The 17,320-nt window shown below is 44.5% G+C and overlaps 1 protein-coding gene across 5 annotated transcripts in view; it reads left to right on the top strand.

The window, feature by feature from the left end:
- The window catches only part of PTPN4 (protein tyrosine phosphatase non-receptor type 4), a 1,082,125-nt gene that overhangs the window by 366,861 nt on the left and 697,944 nt on the right, over window positions 1-17,320 (top strand). For all 5 annotated transcript variants that reach the window (XM_085645981.1, XM_085645984.1, XM_085645983.1 and 2 more), the window contains exon 11: window positions 2,173-2,236. In XM_085645981.1, coding sequence (XP_085502107.1) covers window positions 2,173-2,236 — 64 coding nt within the window. The remainder of the gene's footprint in view (window positions 1-2,172; window positions 2,237-17,320) is intronic.

Here is a 17,320-nt window from a genome sequence, read left to right as displayed (position 1 = left end):
ATTAGTGCGACATGCCCACCGCACGGCTGTGGTAGGAGGCGCTTGCTGGGAGCGGAATAAAATACACCATATTCGACAAGTGGGCAACAGGTCTCCACCTCACAATGTCAGCCGAGAGGCAGGCAGCGTGCGCCAAAGTGGGAGTTGTATAAAAATGCTCAAGGCTTGTACTGCTTTGTCTCAAAGTGAAGGTTTCCTTTAAAGAGCATACAAGTCCTTCTTTTCTTCACTGGGAGCTTGTTAGTAGTGTTTCTTGTCCCCATGCTGCTGCCCATTCCTCCCCCTTCGTTGGTTCCTGGTCTCATAAAATTCTGTTCCAACTGAAGTAATTTATCACTATTACACTTTGGGCCTTACCAAGCATGACTGGCTTACTTTGAGCCCAAGCTTAGACTCGAACGACATCTGTCAGACTCCCATAGCCAAACACTAGCAGTCTGACCTGTTCCCAGGTATCTAAATACTTTTATACAAATACCTCTTCCACTTTATCCCACAGATGCCTCATGCTCTTCTCAAATTCCATCTATATCTGCCTTGTATTGTGGAGTTGCTTGTGCCGAGCCCCGTCTGTTCCTCCTGCCACTCAATGAACACACAGCAGCTCAATCACATTCTATAGTGCCACATCCTAGCCCTTCCAGAGTTCTCTCTTATTAACCGTTTCCATTCGGTGGACGTAATGGTTACGTCCATGGCTGCAGTGCTGGTGTGCCATTGACCTAACCGTTACGCCCATGGGACACCAACGCAGAATCCAGCTGCCTTTTTCAGCTTTAAGTTTTTAGCCTCTGGAGGAGGGGTAAGAGCTTCCCGAATCTCCCAGGGCATTATTTTCCATATGTAATGACTTTCTCGAGCATGGCGCGCTGACGTCATTACATATGAAACTGAAACTGCAATGAGCTAATCGGCTCATTTCAGTTTCAGTGCTTTGGTACTCGTGATGCTATCTCAGCCCCCGAGCACCAAAACACATGGGATAAGTACCATTGGAAAGGGGAGAATCTCCCCTTTCCAATGTTACACCTCCCTAGTGGATCCCTGCTTGGGCATCGCCCCAAGAGGGTGATCCTCAAGCAGGGATCCACCCACTAGTCACCAGGGAGGGGGAAGTAGCCTTGTGGGCAAGGGCTTTTGCTCCCCTCCTAGTAAATTGGGCACATTCAGTCTTTGTAAGGGGGGCAGAAAGCACAGTAGACACCAGGATTTGCTTTCTGTGTGTAATGTTCAGGGGTGGGGGCTTTCCTAAGTGGGCATAATAATACCCCCACCGCTCTCAAAAATTTGCCACAGCCTTTCTGCCCTTCCGGGGTTACAGATAGAGGCAGTAGCTCACTAGTCTCCAGGGATGGTTGTGTTTTTTTCTCAGTAATGCTTCTAAACCTCTTTTTTTTTTTTGGTCAGGTATGGTCTGGTCACAACTCTGTCTAGCTAGAACTAAAAACCAATCCCAAAAAGCACTAGCACCACTATCAGTAGGTTGAATTAAAATATGCTGTATAGAGTTGGCAGGACAACGAGGAATACTTTGCCAATCCAAGAACTTGAATAGATGTAGAGCACAGCCTTTTTGTGCACCAAGAAAATGTCAGTGTATTCAGTGCTACACATTTCATGAGAGATAATTGTGTGCTACCACATAATGTAACAATAATATGTATGTCGCCTTATTGTAACACATGTTGGTAATTCAGGGAGAGAAAATGACAATTTGAATGTACTTTATAGCGGGGCCTTAATGAAATGCTGAACCCCAGCTTCTAGAGCCAGTATATACAGGCTGGGTGACTGGGGCTAGCACTGTTGCATGACTCTATTACTTTGTTACAGAGGAGGTGTTCATTTACATCAGTGGTGTCTGTTTTTCACTAGCAGCCGTTATTATACTGCAATCCAAAAGGCATCAATCCTAATGTTTCACATAGTAGCCTCCAGATCACCTGATCAAAGGCTTTCCTACCTATTGTGGTATTTAGTTGGCCTCTATTACAAACTTTACTTACTTATCTACATATGTTTTTTTCCTGAGCATTGAATTGCATGATTTAGTTGGATTAGAAGACTAAGGGGATGTCATACTCTTATTCTGGAACTTTGAAGACTAGTTTATCATAGTCCGTTCAAAATATTGTTGACCTATTTGTATATTTTGCTTTTCTTTTTGTTTAGGTTGAAGATTGTGAAAATATCTTTCAAGTGTAAACAGTTTTTCATACAACTAAGGAAAGAGGTGGTGAGTGTCATCCTAACTGTTACCTGTGACAATTAAACAGAATAGCCTGCAGGAATAAAACTACTGCATAAATTAATTGTAAAGATGGTTTGCCTCAACTTTTTGGATTGCATACCATAGTCGAATGTGATTCTTATTCCATATTGATAGTGCTTATATGTATACAGTATAGCCTGACAAAATAGTGCCAATGGGTATAAACTGTATATAAATGCATTTCTGTCAGTCATTAACAGTATGTGGTGTAATATAGAGAGGATACTGAATGTTTAACTACATAATGTGGCCCAATATATCTGTTGAGATGTTCTTGTGACATGATGAATGACAAGGCCATACATAGGCTGCAGATGGAGGGATTCCTAACCTCAGAATAGACTTTTTAACCCATAGTGATCTCTACTCCTGACTTTAACCCTACCTAAAGGACAAATTTCCCTCACTAATGGATTTTCCTGAGTGGAAGGGCACTGATCTGTCCTTTAGTTCAACAGTGCTGGAAGAGCTGCCTCAGAACCGGCATGGTGTGGTGGCAAAAAGCTGAAGGAGGAGGCCTTATGATGATGCATACAATTTGTGATAAAATTTGTGGTAAGCTTCACCACTTTAGGACAGCAGGCCACAGGGAAATTGCCTTTGGGAACCGTGCCTCCTACTATTGACTTCCACTCTAGAGAATGCAGACTGGAAGAGGGTGATGAGCTGAACATCTTTTTAATATTGCCCCAGTGCAACTCCAAATACCCGTGGTAGGACGATGACTGTAGCCTGTGTCTTTCTCTGGACCATGACAACACCTCCTGTGAGTCCTGCCTCGTCTTCCGCTCAAACAAGACCCTAAGGTAGTGTAGGGAAATGTGCTTGCCACATTCTAAAATAAACCACCAGACATTCTACGAAACCCCAGACATCTTCAAGTAAGAAGGCCCCTTCTGGGCAGAAAAATGTGAGGAGGCTGACCTGTCCAAAATTTCGGCAGCGCAGGCAACACCTAACCCAGAGACCATTTCCTCAAGCCCTTTAGAGAACAAAGAAGAGGATGACATCGATCTGGCACTGAAGACCATTGGCCCTTGAACAAAGGCCCCTCCTAGGGTTGTAAGTATGCCACCTGGTTTCAAGAACCTAGCTAGCCAGCCAGGGTCACATAATTTCCATGCTGAAGTAAAGCACCACTTCCACAGGAGTCAGGCATTTGGCCCCATGCACAAACAAAAAAGACTGCCTCTTCCAAAGTCCCTGCTTCCTTTGGGTTCCAGTCGGCACCAAGAGAAGGCTTCAGAGTCAACTGAGGCTCTGCCCCATGGCTTCAATCCCTACTGGTTGTTGAGCCCAACCCGCTAAAAGAGCTTTGAACATCTGCCTTCAAACCAGAAGCTGGCACGAAAGGCACCACCAAAACCAGCTTCCGAAGTTCCTGTCGACAGCTAGATCAAAGCTGCAGATTCTGCAAAGACTCTGATACAAGCCTGACAGCATGCAGAAGCATCTCTTCATTCACTTGGTCACTGGGATGATCAGCCTGCTAAAGCCTACAGAGGCACTTGCTCATAACAGAAATCTTACTTTTGAAGGAGAATCCCCAGCAGGCCTATTTACATAAGCAGTCCTCTTTACATAAAAAGCCACGTCCCACCGATTCATTGGTGCTCCATACTGCCCACAAGAGGGTCTCTGCCCAAACCACAGGCGATGTCTCGCCACCCGACAAGCAGAGTAACAACATCGCCACAGTTGCCAAAAGGATAGTTGTAGGGGCAGCCACTCATTTGTGCATTGCCAACACTGACCGACTCCTTTCCCATTATGACCGGTCCCAGTGGGAAGAGATGCAGAAACTAATAGAACATCTTCCAGAGGACTACAGTAAGAAGGGGGTGGGGAGAGATAGTGTCCGTAGATAGGACCTTCTGGAATGCCAACATTCGTAGTGCTTTCAGTGCCCTGGACACAGCTTCTAGTGGTATCAACACCAGCGTTGTCCTTATGAACCACACTTGGCTTTACATTTTCAGGTTCAAACACGAAGTCCAGCAGCATCTACTCAACCTCCTATTCCGCTGAAAATATCTCTTAGGCCCAGAGGTTGACAAGCTGCTTCAAAAAATAAAGGACAGGGAAATTGCAATGTCTGTTGGCTTCCTGTCGCAAGAGGCTCCTTTCGAGGAACCAAGGCCACTTAGCCCAACCTCCTGCCGTCCTATCAGAGACTACAGCAAATCTTACACCATCAGGCCACTAGGGGTTACCCCAGGAGATGCATACTGCGGTAACAGAGGCAAAGGCAGAGATGGATCTGGTGAAGTAGCTTTCACTTCTAAGCAGTGACTTGCCTTCTCAAACTTGGGGAAAATACATTTCCTCTCTCACTTGGAGGAAAACATATCAGACCAATGGGTTTTAGTGGTGGTTCACCAATTCTGCTACTACTTTTCACAACCCCTCTCAGCATTTCCCGCCGCAGACACATCCTCAGCAGGGGACCATCTCTGCCTTCTTGAGGAAGCAGCAGAAGTGCTGCTCCAGAAAGGGGCAAAAGAGTGCCTCCACATCAACAGGACAGAGGGCTCTACTCCATGTACTTTCTCATCCCAAAAAGGATGACTCCTTAAGGCCCATCTTAGACCCTATGAAATGTATATGCAAACAAGGACAAAGCCTTATATCCAGACCAGGACCGGAGTTAGCTAGATAAATAAATAGCAGTGGTTCAGTAAGTCTAAATTCAAACAAAGGCCTACCAATCCCTGACATCCAAACCGTGGTGTGAAGTAGAGGACTGCTTAGCTAAACAAAAGGCCCATGATCAGGTTGATCTCCATTGTATTATATATATGCCCTAATACATTCACAGTCCTTTACTTGGTGCAAGGTGCTCAGAAGTAATCAGTACGTGGCAATGTTTTTACATATATACAGTAGCAACACAGAGTGCCATAGGATAATGCATCATTCTATTCAATGTCCACTAAGACTCCTAGTTCAGACATTTGTGTACTAGGTAGCTATTTCACTAATGTCTGACCTAGGAGTCACAGTGGACATTGAATAGAAGTGTGTGCTAGTCCAAGGGTAGGCTAGAGAACTAATCCAGGCACATAACAAGTAGTATTTTTTCTTCTACATATAAGTGAATGATTTACCTATGTTTTAAAACTACAAAGTCAAGAAATCTTCACCAACACTAGAAAATAATTCCACAAAAACATTTTTGGCAGCCTTTGTACAGAAAAACGAAAAATGAAAGTTAAAGACATAGTTGACATGTCTAAAAGTAATCTTTTTTTCAGGTTTTAGCATGTTTTTGAAATTAATATTAAGCATACCTCATATCAAAATAAGATGTGATCTTTCCTTGTGGTCCATCCCCCTCTTCATGTGCCAAAATCAGTGTATACCATTCACGGGTCTTGTGAATTGAAGGTTTCTGTCCTGAAGACAAAATGTTTTGTACTTTACACCGAGGGACATCACTGCCCAATGTCATCTAATTGGCATCTGTGCTACAACCCAACATTTACAGGAAGGAGGTAGCTGTTCTAGTGGACTCTGTTAAGTCATTGCATCATCAGATTATGTGACGGGACAACAGGCTGAGTCTGAAACATAAGCTGAGCATTTCTTAACATTTAAAGTGCACTCTCATAGTGATGAAGCAGATATTCTTTTGATGCCTTGGGAAATGAAATGAGGCGGGCTAAATTAGATTGCTCTTACAGAGGAGAGCTTTATCGGTGGGTGTCACCCAAAAATCCCCTGTACTCAACATGTAATGACCTGTTTTATGAGAATTGTTGAAGTTTTATACTCTTATTTAAGGACTAAGGATACTCATTTATAAAGTAAATGTTAACAAACCCAGGTGAATCTTAGCATTCCTTAATTTTATGGTGTCAGTCGCTGTGTTGAAATAGAAACTGCAGAAATCTGTTGTATAAACTGAAGACAGATAGGTGATATCTGGTGCTTTAGACCGCATTGGTAGATCTATATGTCCATAATGTAAACTGAATAGAATTTTATATGCTAGCCTTGCACCATTGAAATGAACTAGTTTGCCACATGCTCAATTTCCAGGGAGTCTAGACGGAGTGGATGGGGTTTGCTCAATGTTATAATTATAATTCAAGAGTCATTAGTTAGTCCTTTCCACAACTGGATTTCTTAACTAGTGCAATTAGCAAAGTATCACCGCATGCTTGATGTCTAAGGAGCCTTACCTGTAGCCCAGTGCATATATGCTTATTGTTCACTCTTAAGGATATATTGTCTAGAACAGATGAAGTCTTCCTCTGTCTGCTCTGATCTTTGAGTGGGAAAATAAATCAACCATATTTCTAGGACATTTTCTCACCACTCCTGATTCGGTTGACAGGGTCACCAATTCTATTCGGAGGTGCTCAATTTGGAGATTTAAAAGTAAGGCTCACAGCCATTGTTTCTAGATAGTCTTGCATAAGAATGTTGAATTCTATACCGAAAGATAAGAAAGTTGCTAGACATCTTGGTGGTATGCAGCTTAATTGTTAAGCGTTGTGCCTTGGTGCGTAATTGATTCTATATTCCCTACGTTCCTTGTGCATTTTAAGCCGCCATCATTAACTGATGTGAAAGAAAAGTTTCTAAGGACAGCTCAAAATCTTCCATCAACTGTTGGAACTCCAGTAATGTGCCCCCTCTGTTGAGGTCCCCTTTTGTGTGCATACCTTTTTCCTGCCAGGTTTTTATGCCTTTCGAGCATTGAATGTGGTTTAAGGTCTGTATACGCTCTGTTGGCATGGTTGCTGCATTGGGTATCTGTGTGCGGGTCTTTTGAAGTTATCAAGCCCAGCAATGTCTCCCACCAGCATGTGATCCGAAGCTCCTTTTTTGAGTTATGATAGTCCCTCTGTGAGTTCCAACAGGTTTTGTTTCATGGCTCAGGACCCTTCCTACCCCAGGAATCTTCTCAAAAACTGTAAGAAAGTGGCTCTTTATGTACTACTTACTCTCTAAAGTTGTAGCTTGGTCGAGCAGTAAGGCAGTATCCGAGGACAGTGTAAAGCATTTGTTGTACACAATCAGTCTGCAAATGGTCTCACACACTCAAGAACTGAACTCGAGGCCAATGGTTTTGTATATAAAAATATATAGTTGTTTTTATTTTAGAACCACAAGTAGGTATCAAAATGATTTGTCAGAATGAGATGCTCTAGTTGAATACTTTCAATAAGCAATAGACTTTTAAATGCAATAGTTACAGTTGTTGCAATAGGCAACACAAGTTAAACACAATTATAACATTGAGCTCAATAGAAATCTTTAAGTAAATGCAATATCAATTACTTTGCATAGGTTTTTCTTACTCAGGGCTGGATCCAGCCCTGGTGCATCTCCTGTAAACAGTTGAAAGAAATCGTTTTTGTTACACAGGTGATTTTTAAGGAATATTTGTATGTTTCAAAAATCGACACTTAAAAGTATTTCTGCAAAAAAACAGGCAATGTTATCCTATGGAGGAAAGTTTGGTTATCGGAAAATCGCAGTTGTAATTACTTTTCAGGATCAGTGCTGGGTACCAAGATCCTGCGCTGGGATCTCTCTTGGTAACAGGTGAGTAATTTCGTTTTCGTTGAAAGGGGGATTTTTAGTGAATATTTTAAAGTTTCAAAATTCGACACTTAAAAGAATTTCCAAGTGAAAACCAGTCAATGTTACCCTATGGAGAAAATGTGAGTCATTGGCTTTCAGGTAAGTACTCGACTGGCAGAGTTAAGGTTCTGGGGTTAGACTCAGGGGTCCCCCAGGGTCAGGTAGGTACAGTTGTTACACCCTCAGCGGCAGCTGGGTGCAGAGAGAGTAGGCCCAATGTTAGCCTATGGCGGGCAGGGGGCCTTTGGTTGGTGGCTGCTAGCAGGCAGACCACGCGGCTGTGGCAGCGTTGCTTCTGGTCACTTACATAGGGCAAGTGGGTTAGTAGAATAGAACAGATGCTGCACTTCCAGAGGCACTCGGGCGGCTGGGTGCAGGGTGCTTTTGGGCCGTCGGGCGCCCAATGTATTTCAATGAAAAAGCTGCAAGATGAACAAAGGCTGCAAGCTCGGGATAGAGATTCTTCAGGTGCGACCACCACTTTGAGAGATAAGTTGGGAAGTTGTAGGTTAGGTAGACACCCAGGAGTTTGGCACAGGGGGCCGTGGGGCGCCGGTTGCAGGGGTGTCATTTGGTGTCGGGAAATCTTACCCTCTGCTGGTCGCGGTTGGAGGGATCCCTGGTTGTGAGGCTGCAGGTGTTGTCAGTAGCGTCGAGGACGGTCCTTGGGGGCTGGATTCGTGGTCACAGTTGCCGGGGGGACGTCCTTGTGGTCTTTGTTTACTCAGGCACAGGCCGGGTTCGGCGGGTGCAGAGTGTGCTGGATTCGCGGTTCCTGGATGGCACCAGGGGTTGTTGCTGTTTGAGCAGAACCACTGCTCGTGGGAATCCCAGTCTTTGGATGAGCAAGGCAGTCAGGTCCTCTGGGGTTTTCGAGGTTGCTGACCACAGGAGACGCTGGGATTTAGCAGGAGCAGGTTCGAGGGTCGACAGGCCTGTAGGGCTGGGGCCAAGTCAGTTGGTGTTGTCCTCTTGTTAGCAGCTGCACGGCAGGTCTTCTTTCTTCTTCTTCTTCTTCTTCTTTTTGTTTTGGGATCTGAGGAAGGAAGGTTCAGGGTGCCCCTAAATACTAAATTTAGAGGCTTTACAGGTAGGGGAAGGTTAGGGACCTATGGAGCCCTTTCCCTGGGTGAGTACACCCCCTATCCTGCCACTCTCCTGTGGGAGCGGGGCAGGAGCCTAGTCCTGATTGGGTAGGGCTCCCCCATCCTCAAGATGGCGAGAGCCCGGAGATGTGCTTCACCTCGCCTCCCACACCTGAGGGGTGGGGTTGGTAGAGGCTGGCACACCCCCTTTCCTCACTTGGTTTTTCCCGCTAGTCTTCCTGCCAGCCGGGGGCAAGAAGCGGTGGGGACCAGTTGCTGAGTACAGCAAGTGGTTTGGGGAGGCTCACAAAGGCGGCAAGCCTTTGAAGCTTCCCCTGCCCATCCTGGGGGAGGAGGCTTGGCACCTCGCCCCAGGATGTGCATTGTTGCAGGCCCACGAGAGCGGATGGCTCTCTACCCAGGGGGCTAGCAACCTGTCTGCTTGGTGGCAGCCTCTCAGTCAGGACACGGGTTGTGGGTTAGTTTCAGGGGGCAACTTAGAGTTGCCCTCTGTCGTGCATTGTACATTAAATCCTAAACTGGCATCAGTGTGGGTTTAATGTGCTGAGAAGTTTGATACCAAATTTCTCAGTCTTCAGTGTAGGCATTATGGTGCTTTGGAATTCGTAATGACAACCTCCCAGCACCATATACTCTTAATGGCAGCACTGCACTTACAGTGCCCAGAAATGGTCCTGGGTACTGTAGGGGTACAGGGCTCATGCACCTGTACCTACACCACTGGCATATTGCACCCAGGTAGAGGGGTGACTGCGGTATGCCAGGGCAGTGTGTTTGTGGGCATGGCATACAGGGATATATGCCATGTCGACTCTGTTTTGTTCTACACCAAGACACTCGGCCTGCAAAGGCAGTGTGTGGGTGTCAGGGTACAGGGCCTCTAAGGGTGGCACAATACGTGCTGCAGCCCTTAGGGGCCTTCTATGGTCACAGTGCCCTGGGTACCTAGGGTACCATTTACCAGGGGCTGACATGTGGCCAGAGATGCCAATTGGGTTTTGGTTTCAATACAGTTTTAGGGAAGGAACACAGGCCCTGGGCACCTGATTGGCAGGAGCCCAGGGCACACTCAGTCAAAGTACATCAGCAATTCAGCAAAAGTGGGGGCATACCATGCAAGAAAGATGGCACTTTCTCACAAAAACCCATCTCCGTAACCACTGCAGTTGTGCAGCCGAGTAATAAGCTTCCATATCCAGGGCTGTTATTCCTCCCTTCTAGTATTGAGAGCTGTATTTTGGCCAGGGCCCCATTGTGTCCCTCATATCAAATTAGTGAATAAAGTATCCAGCGCCTGAAACCAGCACTGAGTGTCACGTGTGATTGCTAGGAATGAAACAGTGAATACTTATCAGTATTGTCAGCATTTGTGTTGTATAGATTATAGATTGGTCCAGCCTTACTGATTAAGGGCCAGAACCCTGTATTGATTAGTATAGTACTTTTTGGCTGGCATCTTGTGCACTTTCTCCACAAGGAATGCTAACACCTCACTACTCCACCATCTGTTTCAGCCATACTTACAGGAACATAATCATTCATTTTACTTCAGTGCATTGGAGTGGCCTCGCCACTCTGATATTATTACAATGTGCTTGCCCTTCTGAGTCTCCAACCCTGAACTATAAATACCAAATTCTTTCTGTCAAGTCCATCTGCACTTGAAGTTCCTCGGAGGCTGTTTTGAGTTCCACCACAGCATGCTCAGTTCTGTTGATGTGAAATATTTCCGATCCTGCATGGGCCTACAATGACAGTGTTGCTGCGGTCGGGCGTCTTGCACCGCCAACTCTCTTGGTCTAGGGTCAGCACTTCAGCTCTCCAGGGACCTTCAACGTGTAAACCAGGTCACTCCTGGACTGCCATTACCATGTGATGTCACAGCTGACCGCCCATTGCAGGTCCGGTCGCAGACACCGCCATCTTGATTCTGCCATGCGGCATTACACCTTCACAAATTCAGCTTTATCGCGGATGAATCCGACTTAGCTATCCTCTGCTAATCTCCTACCCCCAGCACATGTTCTTGTGAGCGTCCTAAAATTGGGTGTTAAATCAGTCACCCCAAACTCACAGCTTGGGTACTTGACGGGTCGAATGGACCTTGGCTGCTGTTTTCTGAATGGAGCTGAAAAAGATCATACACGGTCATGTATATCATCAACTGTCAAATTCTTTATTTTCAGTCAATAAGGAGAGGTTTTAGTCGTTTTGAAAGCGTTTTATTTTCAAATTAAAGTTTAGGTTGATCTGATTCTTGATTCATTAGTCAAATATTAATTAGGCTACGGCATTGATAATACAAAAAGAAAGTTAATTCATATCATATTACAATGTGCATACAGCACGTTACATAAAGGAAAGAATACCTATTCTAAGAAATGGGAAGCAAATGATGTCAGTCAGAACCCATGAAGAGCTCAAAAATAAAGGCTAGAGTTATATTGGCATGAAGCCAAAAGTCAATAATTAATAATTGCAGAATTCCCCATAAAGAGAAATAAAGCATAGATCAAATAAACCTTGGCAAAGCTTGGGTTTTCATAAAGGTCAAATTAACACAGCCTGTTGTTTCAGCTCTGAATCTCAGCTAATCTGCTTCCCTTCTCCTCGACTCTGCACTCCTGTCATCTGCTCTCCTGCACCTGACGCTGATCAGCTAAAATCCCTCCAAATCTCTGATGTGCTAAAACGGATCTGAAGCTCCTAAACTAGTAATGCGCTTTGAAAGCCCTAATTAACAGTTGCAAAAAGTATGGCCTGTTCTTTTCTCCATCCAATAGAAATCTCCACATTTTCCTGCGCCATCCATCATACGAGTTGGCTATCTTCTTTGTGGCAATGATTAAATCTTTCCCAAAGCACAGTTCGAATCCTATTTTATAATGACTTAATTTCCAAACCTACTGATAAAGCAACTGTTTATTTTGGCTAAACACATGGTCTGGAAGCTGTAAAGAAACTTATTAGGTGGGAAATCATTAGAGACATAATATGGTAATACATTTTGAAATGTGTGTGTTTTCTCTTCTCTGTTTAAATAATATTTACCAGCAACAAATACGATATCAGTGAAAGTTCAAGGTTACATACTGTAATTTATGTGAGGTGTCCATTTCACAAACGAAAGACACTTTCTGTTTTCTGGAAGGTCAAATTGTCTTAGAGCAAGCTGCATTTCTACAAACTTTTAATTCTAGTTAGCGGTCACTGTTGTCTGCACTAGGAAATGTTGTGTTAATTTAATACAAGCTAAATGTTATTGCTGCACACATGTTTAATTATCGTAAGTTAAAAATACATTATATAGTTAAGACAGAACCTAAACTTGTCACATTAAAGTCAAACTATTATTTGTACATGTTTTAGAAAAAGGGAAAGTGTCTGGTAAAGGCCTTTGAATATTAAAACCTCATGTTTATTGTTTTCTCACCAAATGTCTGCGTGTCCTGTTTGAAGCCCAAGGCAGATGTGTCATTCTAAATCGTTATGAAAGTCAAATTTTATTTTAAAATGCATTTCTAACACTCTGCTCACTTATCTGTCGACTTCATGACCCGGCACCGCTGCAGGATGATGGTGATCGCAAGGTCCAGCATAGAGCAAAGCCGATATTGTGCTACTACTTTGGCATTAGGCCAAGCACCCCCCTCCCCCAGTTGGCTTGTCTGTTACTAAGTGAAGTAGCTCATGAACTGATTTTTGCTTCAGAACACACAGAACACTTTTGCCAGGAGAGTCCTCTCTGGTACTCAGGATGACAACTCAGCTAAAACACATTGATGTTTTGGAGAGTTATCAGCCATGAAAGTACATGACACACAAAAGTTATTTAATATATTAAGGAGTCTTGGATAATCAAATAGATAACTAAAATTCAGCCCTCCACCTCCCTCACCCCAAATATACCTAACACAGCAGCATTTCCCAAACTGTGGATCGCCACCTGCTGGTGTGTCGCAAGCAAATTTTTAGTGAGTTTGGAAAGTCTGAGCAATAAATAAAAATGCCTTAAATTCTCGGTTTAACTTGTCACATTTTCCGGTGCTTAAAAGACAGACATCAAATGCCAGGCTTTATATCTTCTGACAAATTGCTGCGGGATTGGTGTTTACACTTCTTTCTCTGACTGCAAAGTGAAAGGAGTTTTTAAAGGGAATTATGTGACAATCTTGCTGAAGTACAGATAATGTGAAAGAAAAGGTTTTTTGCAGCACAACACATTTGTGCTGCAAAAATGAAGTGTATTCATTCAGCAGTTAGGAAAGGAAAAATTAAGCACGTTTTTAGCAATTCTAAAGTGTGCTGGAAGATTAAAACAAATCTAGACATTTTACTAAGTGATTCCAAACATCTCTAACAAAAGAATGCACCCAATGTTGCATGACAATGTTACAATTAATCAGTGTCACCTTTCTTCAAAATCTGCAGCCCCCAACTCACCCTGTAAATCCTCCGCAGTACAAAATCATAGGGCCAATTCCCAGCCCATTGTCCATATGGTGGGAGTCCCCAAGAGTAATAGGTATGAGTGTGAAGAATCCTTAAAGAACAAAGTTACGCATTGGATCCGCCACACTAGAGGTTGTCGATCTGTTATCAGAGATGACCTCCTGAGGGCTCGCAGACTAAGATCCAATAATTCTCCAACGGACACGATTGAATTGACTTTAGCTAACCACTATCTAGCTGAGGGCCTCATTGCGCTAGAGTATAGATCTTCCTCCTCTGACTCTTCTTCCATTCAGTTTAAACACCCTTCTACACTGAGCCATGCCCCTGTGGGGTGGAAAAGCGGGTTGCCCTATCAAAGGCTCGAGGGAACATCCTCACTTGGAAAAATTGACTGACTAACAACTTTGTCCCACACGTCCCCACCTCCTATTGAAGCAACTCAAGTTGCTCTTATCCCCATCCATAGATTGACCCCTCCAACATCATCCTCTACCATTCTCAATGGGGACAGGGGGGAAGGCGCACTAACAAGGGTTGTTCCAACTAGGACTTCATTGGACCCCGCCACTTCCCCCTCTTCAGTACCAAATACGACCCTTAAAATTATCTCGTGGAACATTGCGGGTCTGAAAGCTAAACTCTCACTCCCCGATTGGAATAGGTTTATAGCCACGTTCGATGTCTGTATATTTCAAGAGACCTGGAGTGTCACACCCTTATTTAAATCAGGTTTTTCATGCTATTGCGTTCCCGCGGTCACTATTGGCCGTGGACGCCCCTCGGGTGGACTCATAATATGGATTAATATAGCCCTTTCCTGTAGAGTTAGACATGTACAATGTCCGTCCCCAGATGTGCTTCACTTAACCCTGAATGGGTTGAAAGGGGGGCCAACTATTGAGCTTTTTAACATCTACATTAGGGGTACCCAAGGAGGATCCAAGTCCCCTACTGTTACTATCTTAGAAGAGGAATTTTCCTCTTGCCCTCCGAATTCATCTATTTTGGCTGCCGGAGACCTGAATTGTACTTTTGAACCCCTTGCTACCGAAGACATCCTGGATGTTGCAGAGGAAGACACTAGGTGGGGCATACCCTCCCTTTCTGTCCCCCCAGTAACGAGATGGTCACCAGTGGTAATTCAATTGAATGCTCTGGTTATGGAATATGGGCTGAGAGCTGCTAATGGTCGACTTCCTTCCGACCTCCATGCAGCTTCTACATTTAATAGAATCACTAGCCCATCAAGAATTGACTACATCCTAATCGACCGAAGACTCTGGCATTATGCAGTGGATATGGTTATTGTCCCTACCATCGACAGTGACCATAACCCCCTTTGCCTGACTCTAAAGAGTCCATGGACCCCTGATCAATCAACCTCTGATCATCGTCCGATATTGCTTACAAGAGATGTTATTCCATCCAGTTGTAAAAGATATCTCAAATGGCCCAAAGTTGCAGTTGACACCCAAAAACTGTCCACTATTAAAGAAATACTGCTATTAAAAACGGCTGAACTTAGGCAAGCTTGTGAAGAGGCTAACGAGAAATCAAGGGCCGTGTCTATCCATGCAGACACCATTGAGTCAATTGGGTCCCTTTTTATATCTCTTCCCTCTAACAACTCCCATAAACACAAAACACCCGGTTCATGGTTCAATTCTGAGTGCAGATCCAGCAGAAAAATGCTTGTATCTGCTATTAAAACTAAGGATTGCATCCTAATCAAGAATGCTAGGTCTACATATAGGAAGGCTGTAGATAACGCAAAGCGTACATGGGAAGAATCTCACTGGCTGGCCTTAAAAGATGCCAGCCTAGCAAGGGATGGGACCACATTTTGGAACCTTTGTAGATTCTCCCAAGGTCAGGAACCTGTTATGTTAATGTTATATGAAATTTGTTAAGCGCTCGTACGCCCGGAGGCTTCATGGCGCTGTAGGAAGGAACAGGCGAAGCCATCGGTTGGTGAGGAAAAAACAGCTAGTGATGCGCCTGGGAAAAGAGCCAGGTCTTCAGAGAATGTCTGAAGCTGAGGATGTTGTCACTAAGTTTAAGATGAAGAGGAAGAGAGTTCCAGAAGGCGGCTGCAAGATGGTCGAAGCAGCTGCCTCCAAGACGCTTCTTCTTATACGAGGGAATAGTCAGAAGGGCTTTATGAGCAGACCGGAGGTTACGGGAGGGGCTGTATTTTTTAAATGGGTCTCTGATAAAAATAGGGCCAATGTCATGTAGAGACTTGAAGAGAATACACCCAGCTTTGAAGGTCACGCGTTGCTCAACCGGGAGCCAATGCAGCTGTTTCAAGCCAGATCTGACTGATTGCCTTCTAGGGATGTTCAAGAGAAGTCTGGCTGCCTGGTTTTGAACCAGCTGGAGGCGTTTTAGCTCTCCAGTATGGAGCCCGAGGTAAAGACTGTTGGAAAAGTCCAGTCTGGACAAAACAAGGGAGATGACGATCTGAGTGAGGGCAGCTTGGGAGAAGAAGCGGGCGATTTTTTTTATTTTCTTCAGCTGAAAGAAACTAGAGGAAACAACAGCTCCGACCTGTTTTTTCAGGGAGAGATCCTCGCTAATGAAAATACCAAGGCTCTTAACCGAGGATGATTTGGATGGGGGGGCACCCATACAGGAGGGCCAGAAACTGGGGTTCCAGCTGAGGGTGCTCTGTCCAGGCAAGACCAATTCGGTCTTGCCTGGGTTAAGTTTCAAGTGATTGCGGCTCATCCAACTCAAAATGTGGGACATGGTGTTTTGAAATTCTACCACAGAGTCCTTGGTGTTCAGAGAAAAGATGAGCTGCAAATCATCGGCGTAGTTAAAAATGGTGACCTTAGCGTGCCTGAGGGAGTACAAAAGAGGGCGTAGATACAAATTAAAAAGCAAGGGAGACAACGAGGAGCCCTGGGGTACTCCACAGATGGTAGGTATGGTGGGAGCTGTGAAGGAGCCCAATCTGACCGATTGAGTGCGGTTAGTGATAAATGAACGGATCCAGCTCAGCGCAGGGCCCCTAAGGCCTGCCTGTTCGACACGGTCGACCAGGATGGTATAGTCGACCGTGTCGAAGGCGGCAGAAAGATCTAAAAGTACCAAAGCTTGATGGATCCCTTCATCCGCATTCCGCCTAAGGGTATTCTGCACCGAGAGGATGACCGCCTCAGTAGAATGGCAAGGGCGGAAACCGGCCTGATTAGGTGCTAGATATTCCGAATTTTCAAGGAATGTGGAAATGCTGTCACATACATGAGATTCCAAAAGTTTAGCACAGTATGGCAGCAAAGATATAGGCCTGTAGTTGAGTGGGTCTAATGGGTTGGCTCCTGCCTTTTTTATGAGGGGAATAAGGAGGGCTTTCTTAAAGTTGTTGGGAACTTTACCCTGAGCAAGTGAGCCATTCAGCATGGGAAGTAAGCCCCCAGGGATGATGGTGCCCACTTCTTTCAGGATGTAAGGGGGACAGATGTCATCAGGGGAGCCGGATTTAATTTTAGAAAAAAGTAAAGATAGATTAACGTTATCAATGGGGGGGTAGGAGTGCAAAGTAGCAGGGTTGTAAAAAGTGTCTGCAAATAAAAGGGGAGACTGAGTGGTAGGAATGTTTTGTTTAATGGTGCAAATTTTGTCAAAGAAAAAGGAGTTTAATGAATTACAAAGTTCCTGAGTGGGAACTGTCGGAAGGGAGGTTCTATCACTGGTGCTAAGATGTTCCACAATGTTAAACAATTCCTTGGATTGATTGTGAGCCTTGAGAATTTTTTCCGAAAAATAGTCGGTTTTGTGTTTTAGAATAAGCTTTTGGTAGTTTTTGCGAGCCTTGCAATAGTTAGCCTTATCTTGTTCTGAATAGGCTGTACGCCACTTGCGCTCCAATTGACGGACCTCAAGT

The sequence above is a fragment of the Triturus cristatus genome, chromosome 3_1, assembly GCF_964204655.1.
Source record: "Triturus cristatus chromosome 3_1, aTriCri1.1, whole genome shotgun sequence".
Taxonomy (NCBI): domain Eukaryota; kingdom Metazoa; phylum Chordata; class Amphibia; order Caudata; family Salamandridae; genus Triturus; species Triturus cristatus.
Note: the sequence above shows the minus strand (reverse complement) of the source record. Positions and strands in the feature narration are given on the sequence as shown.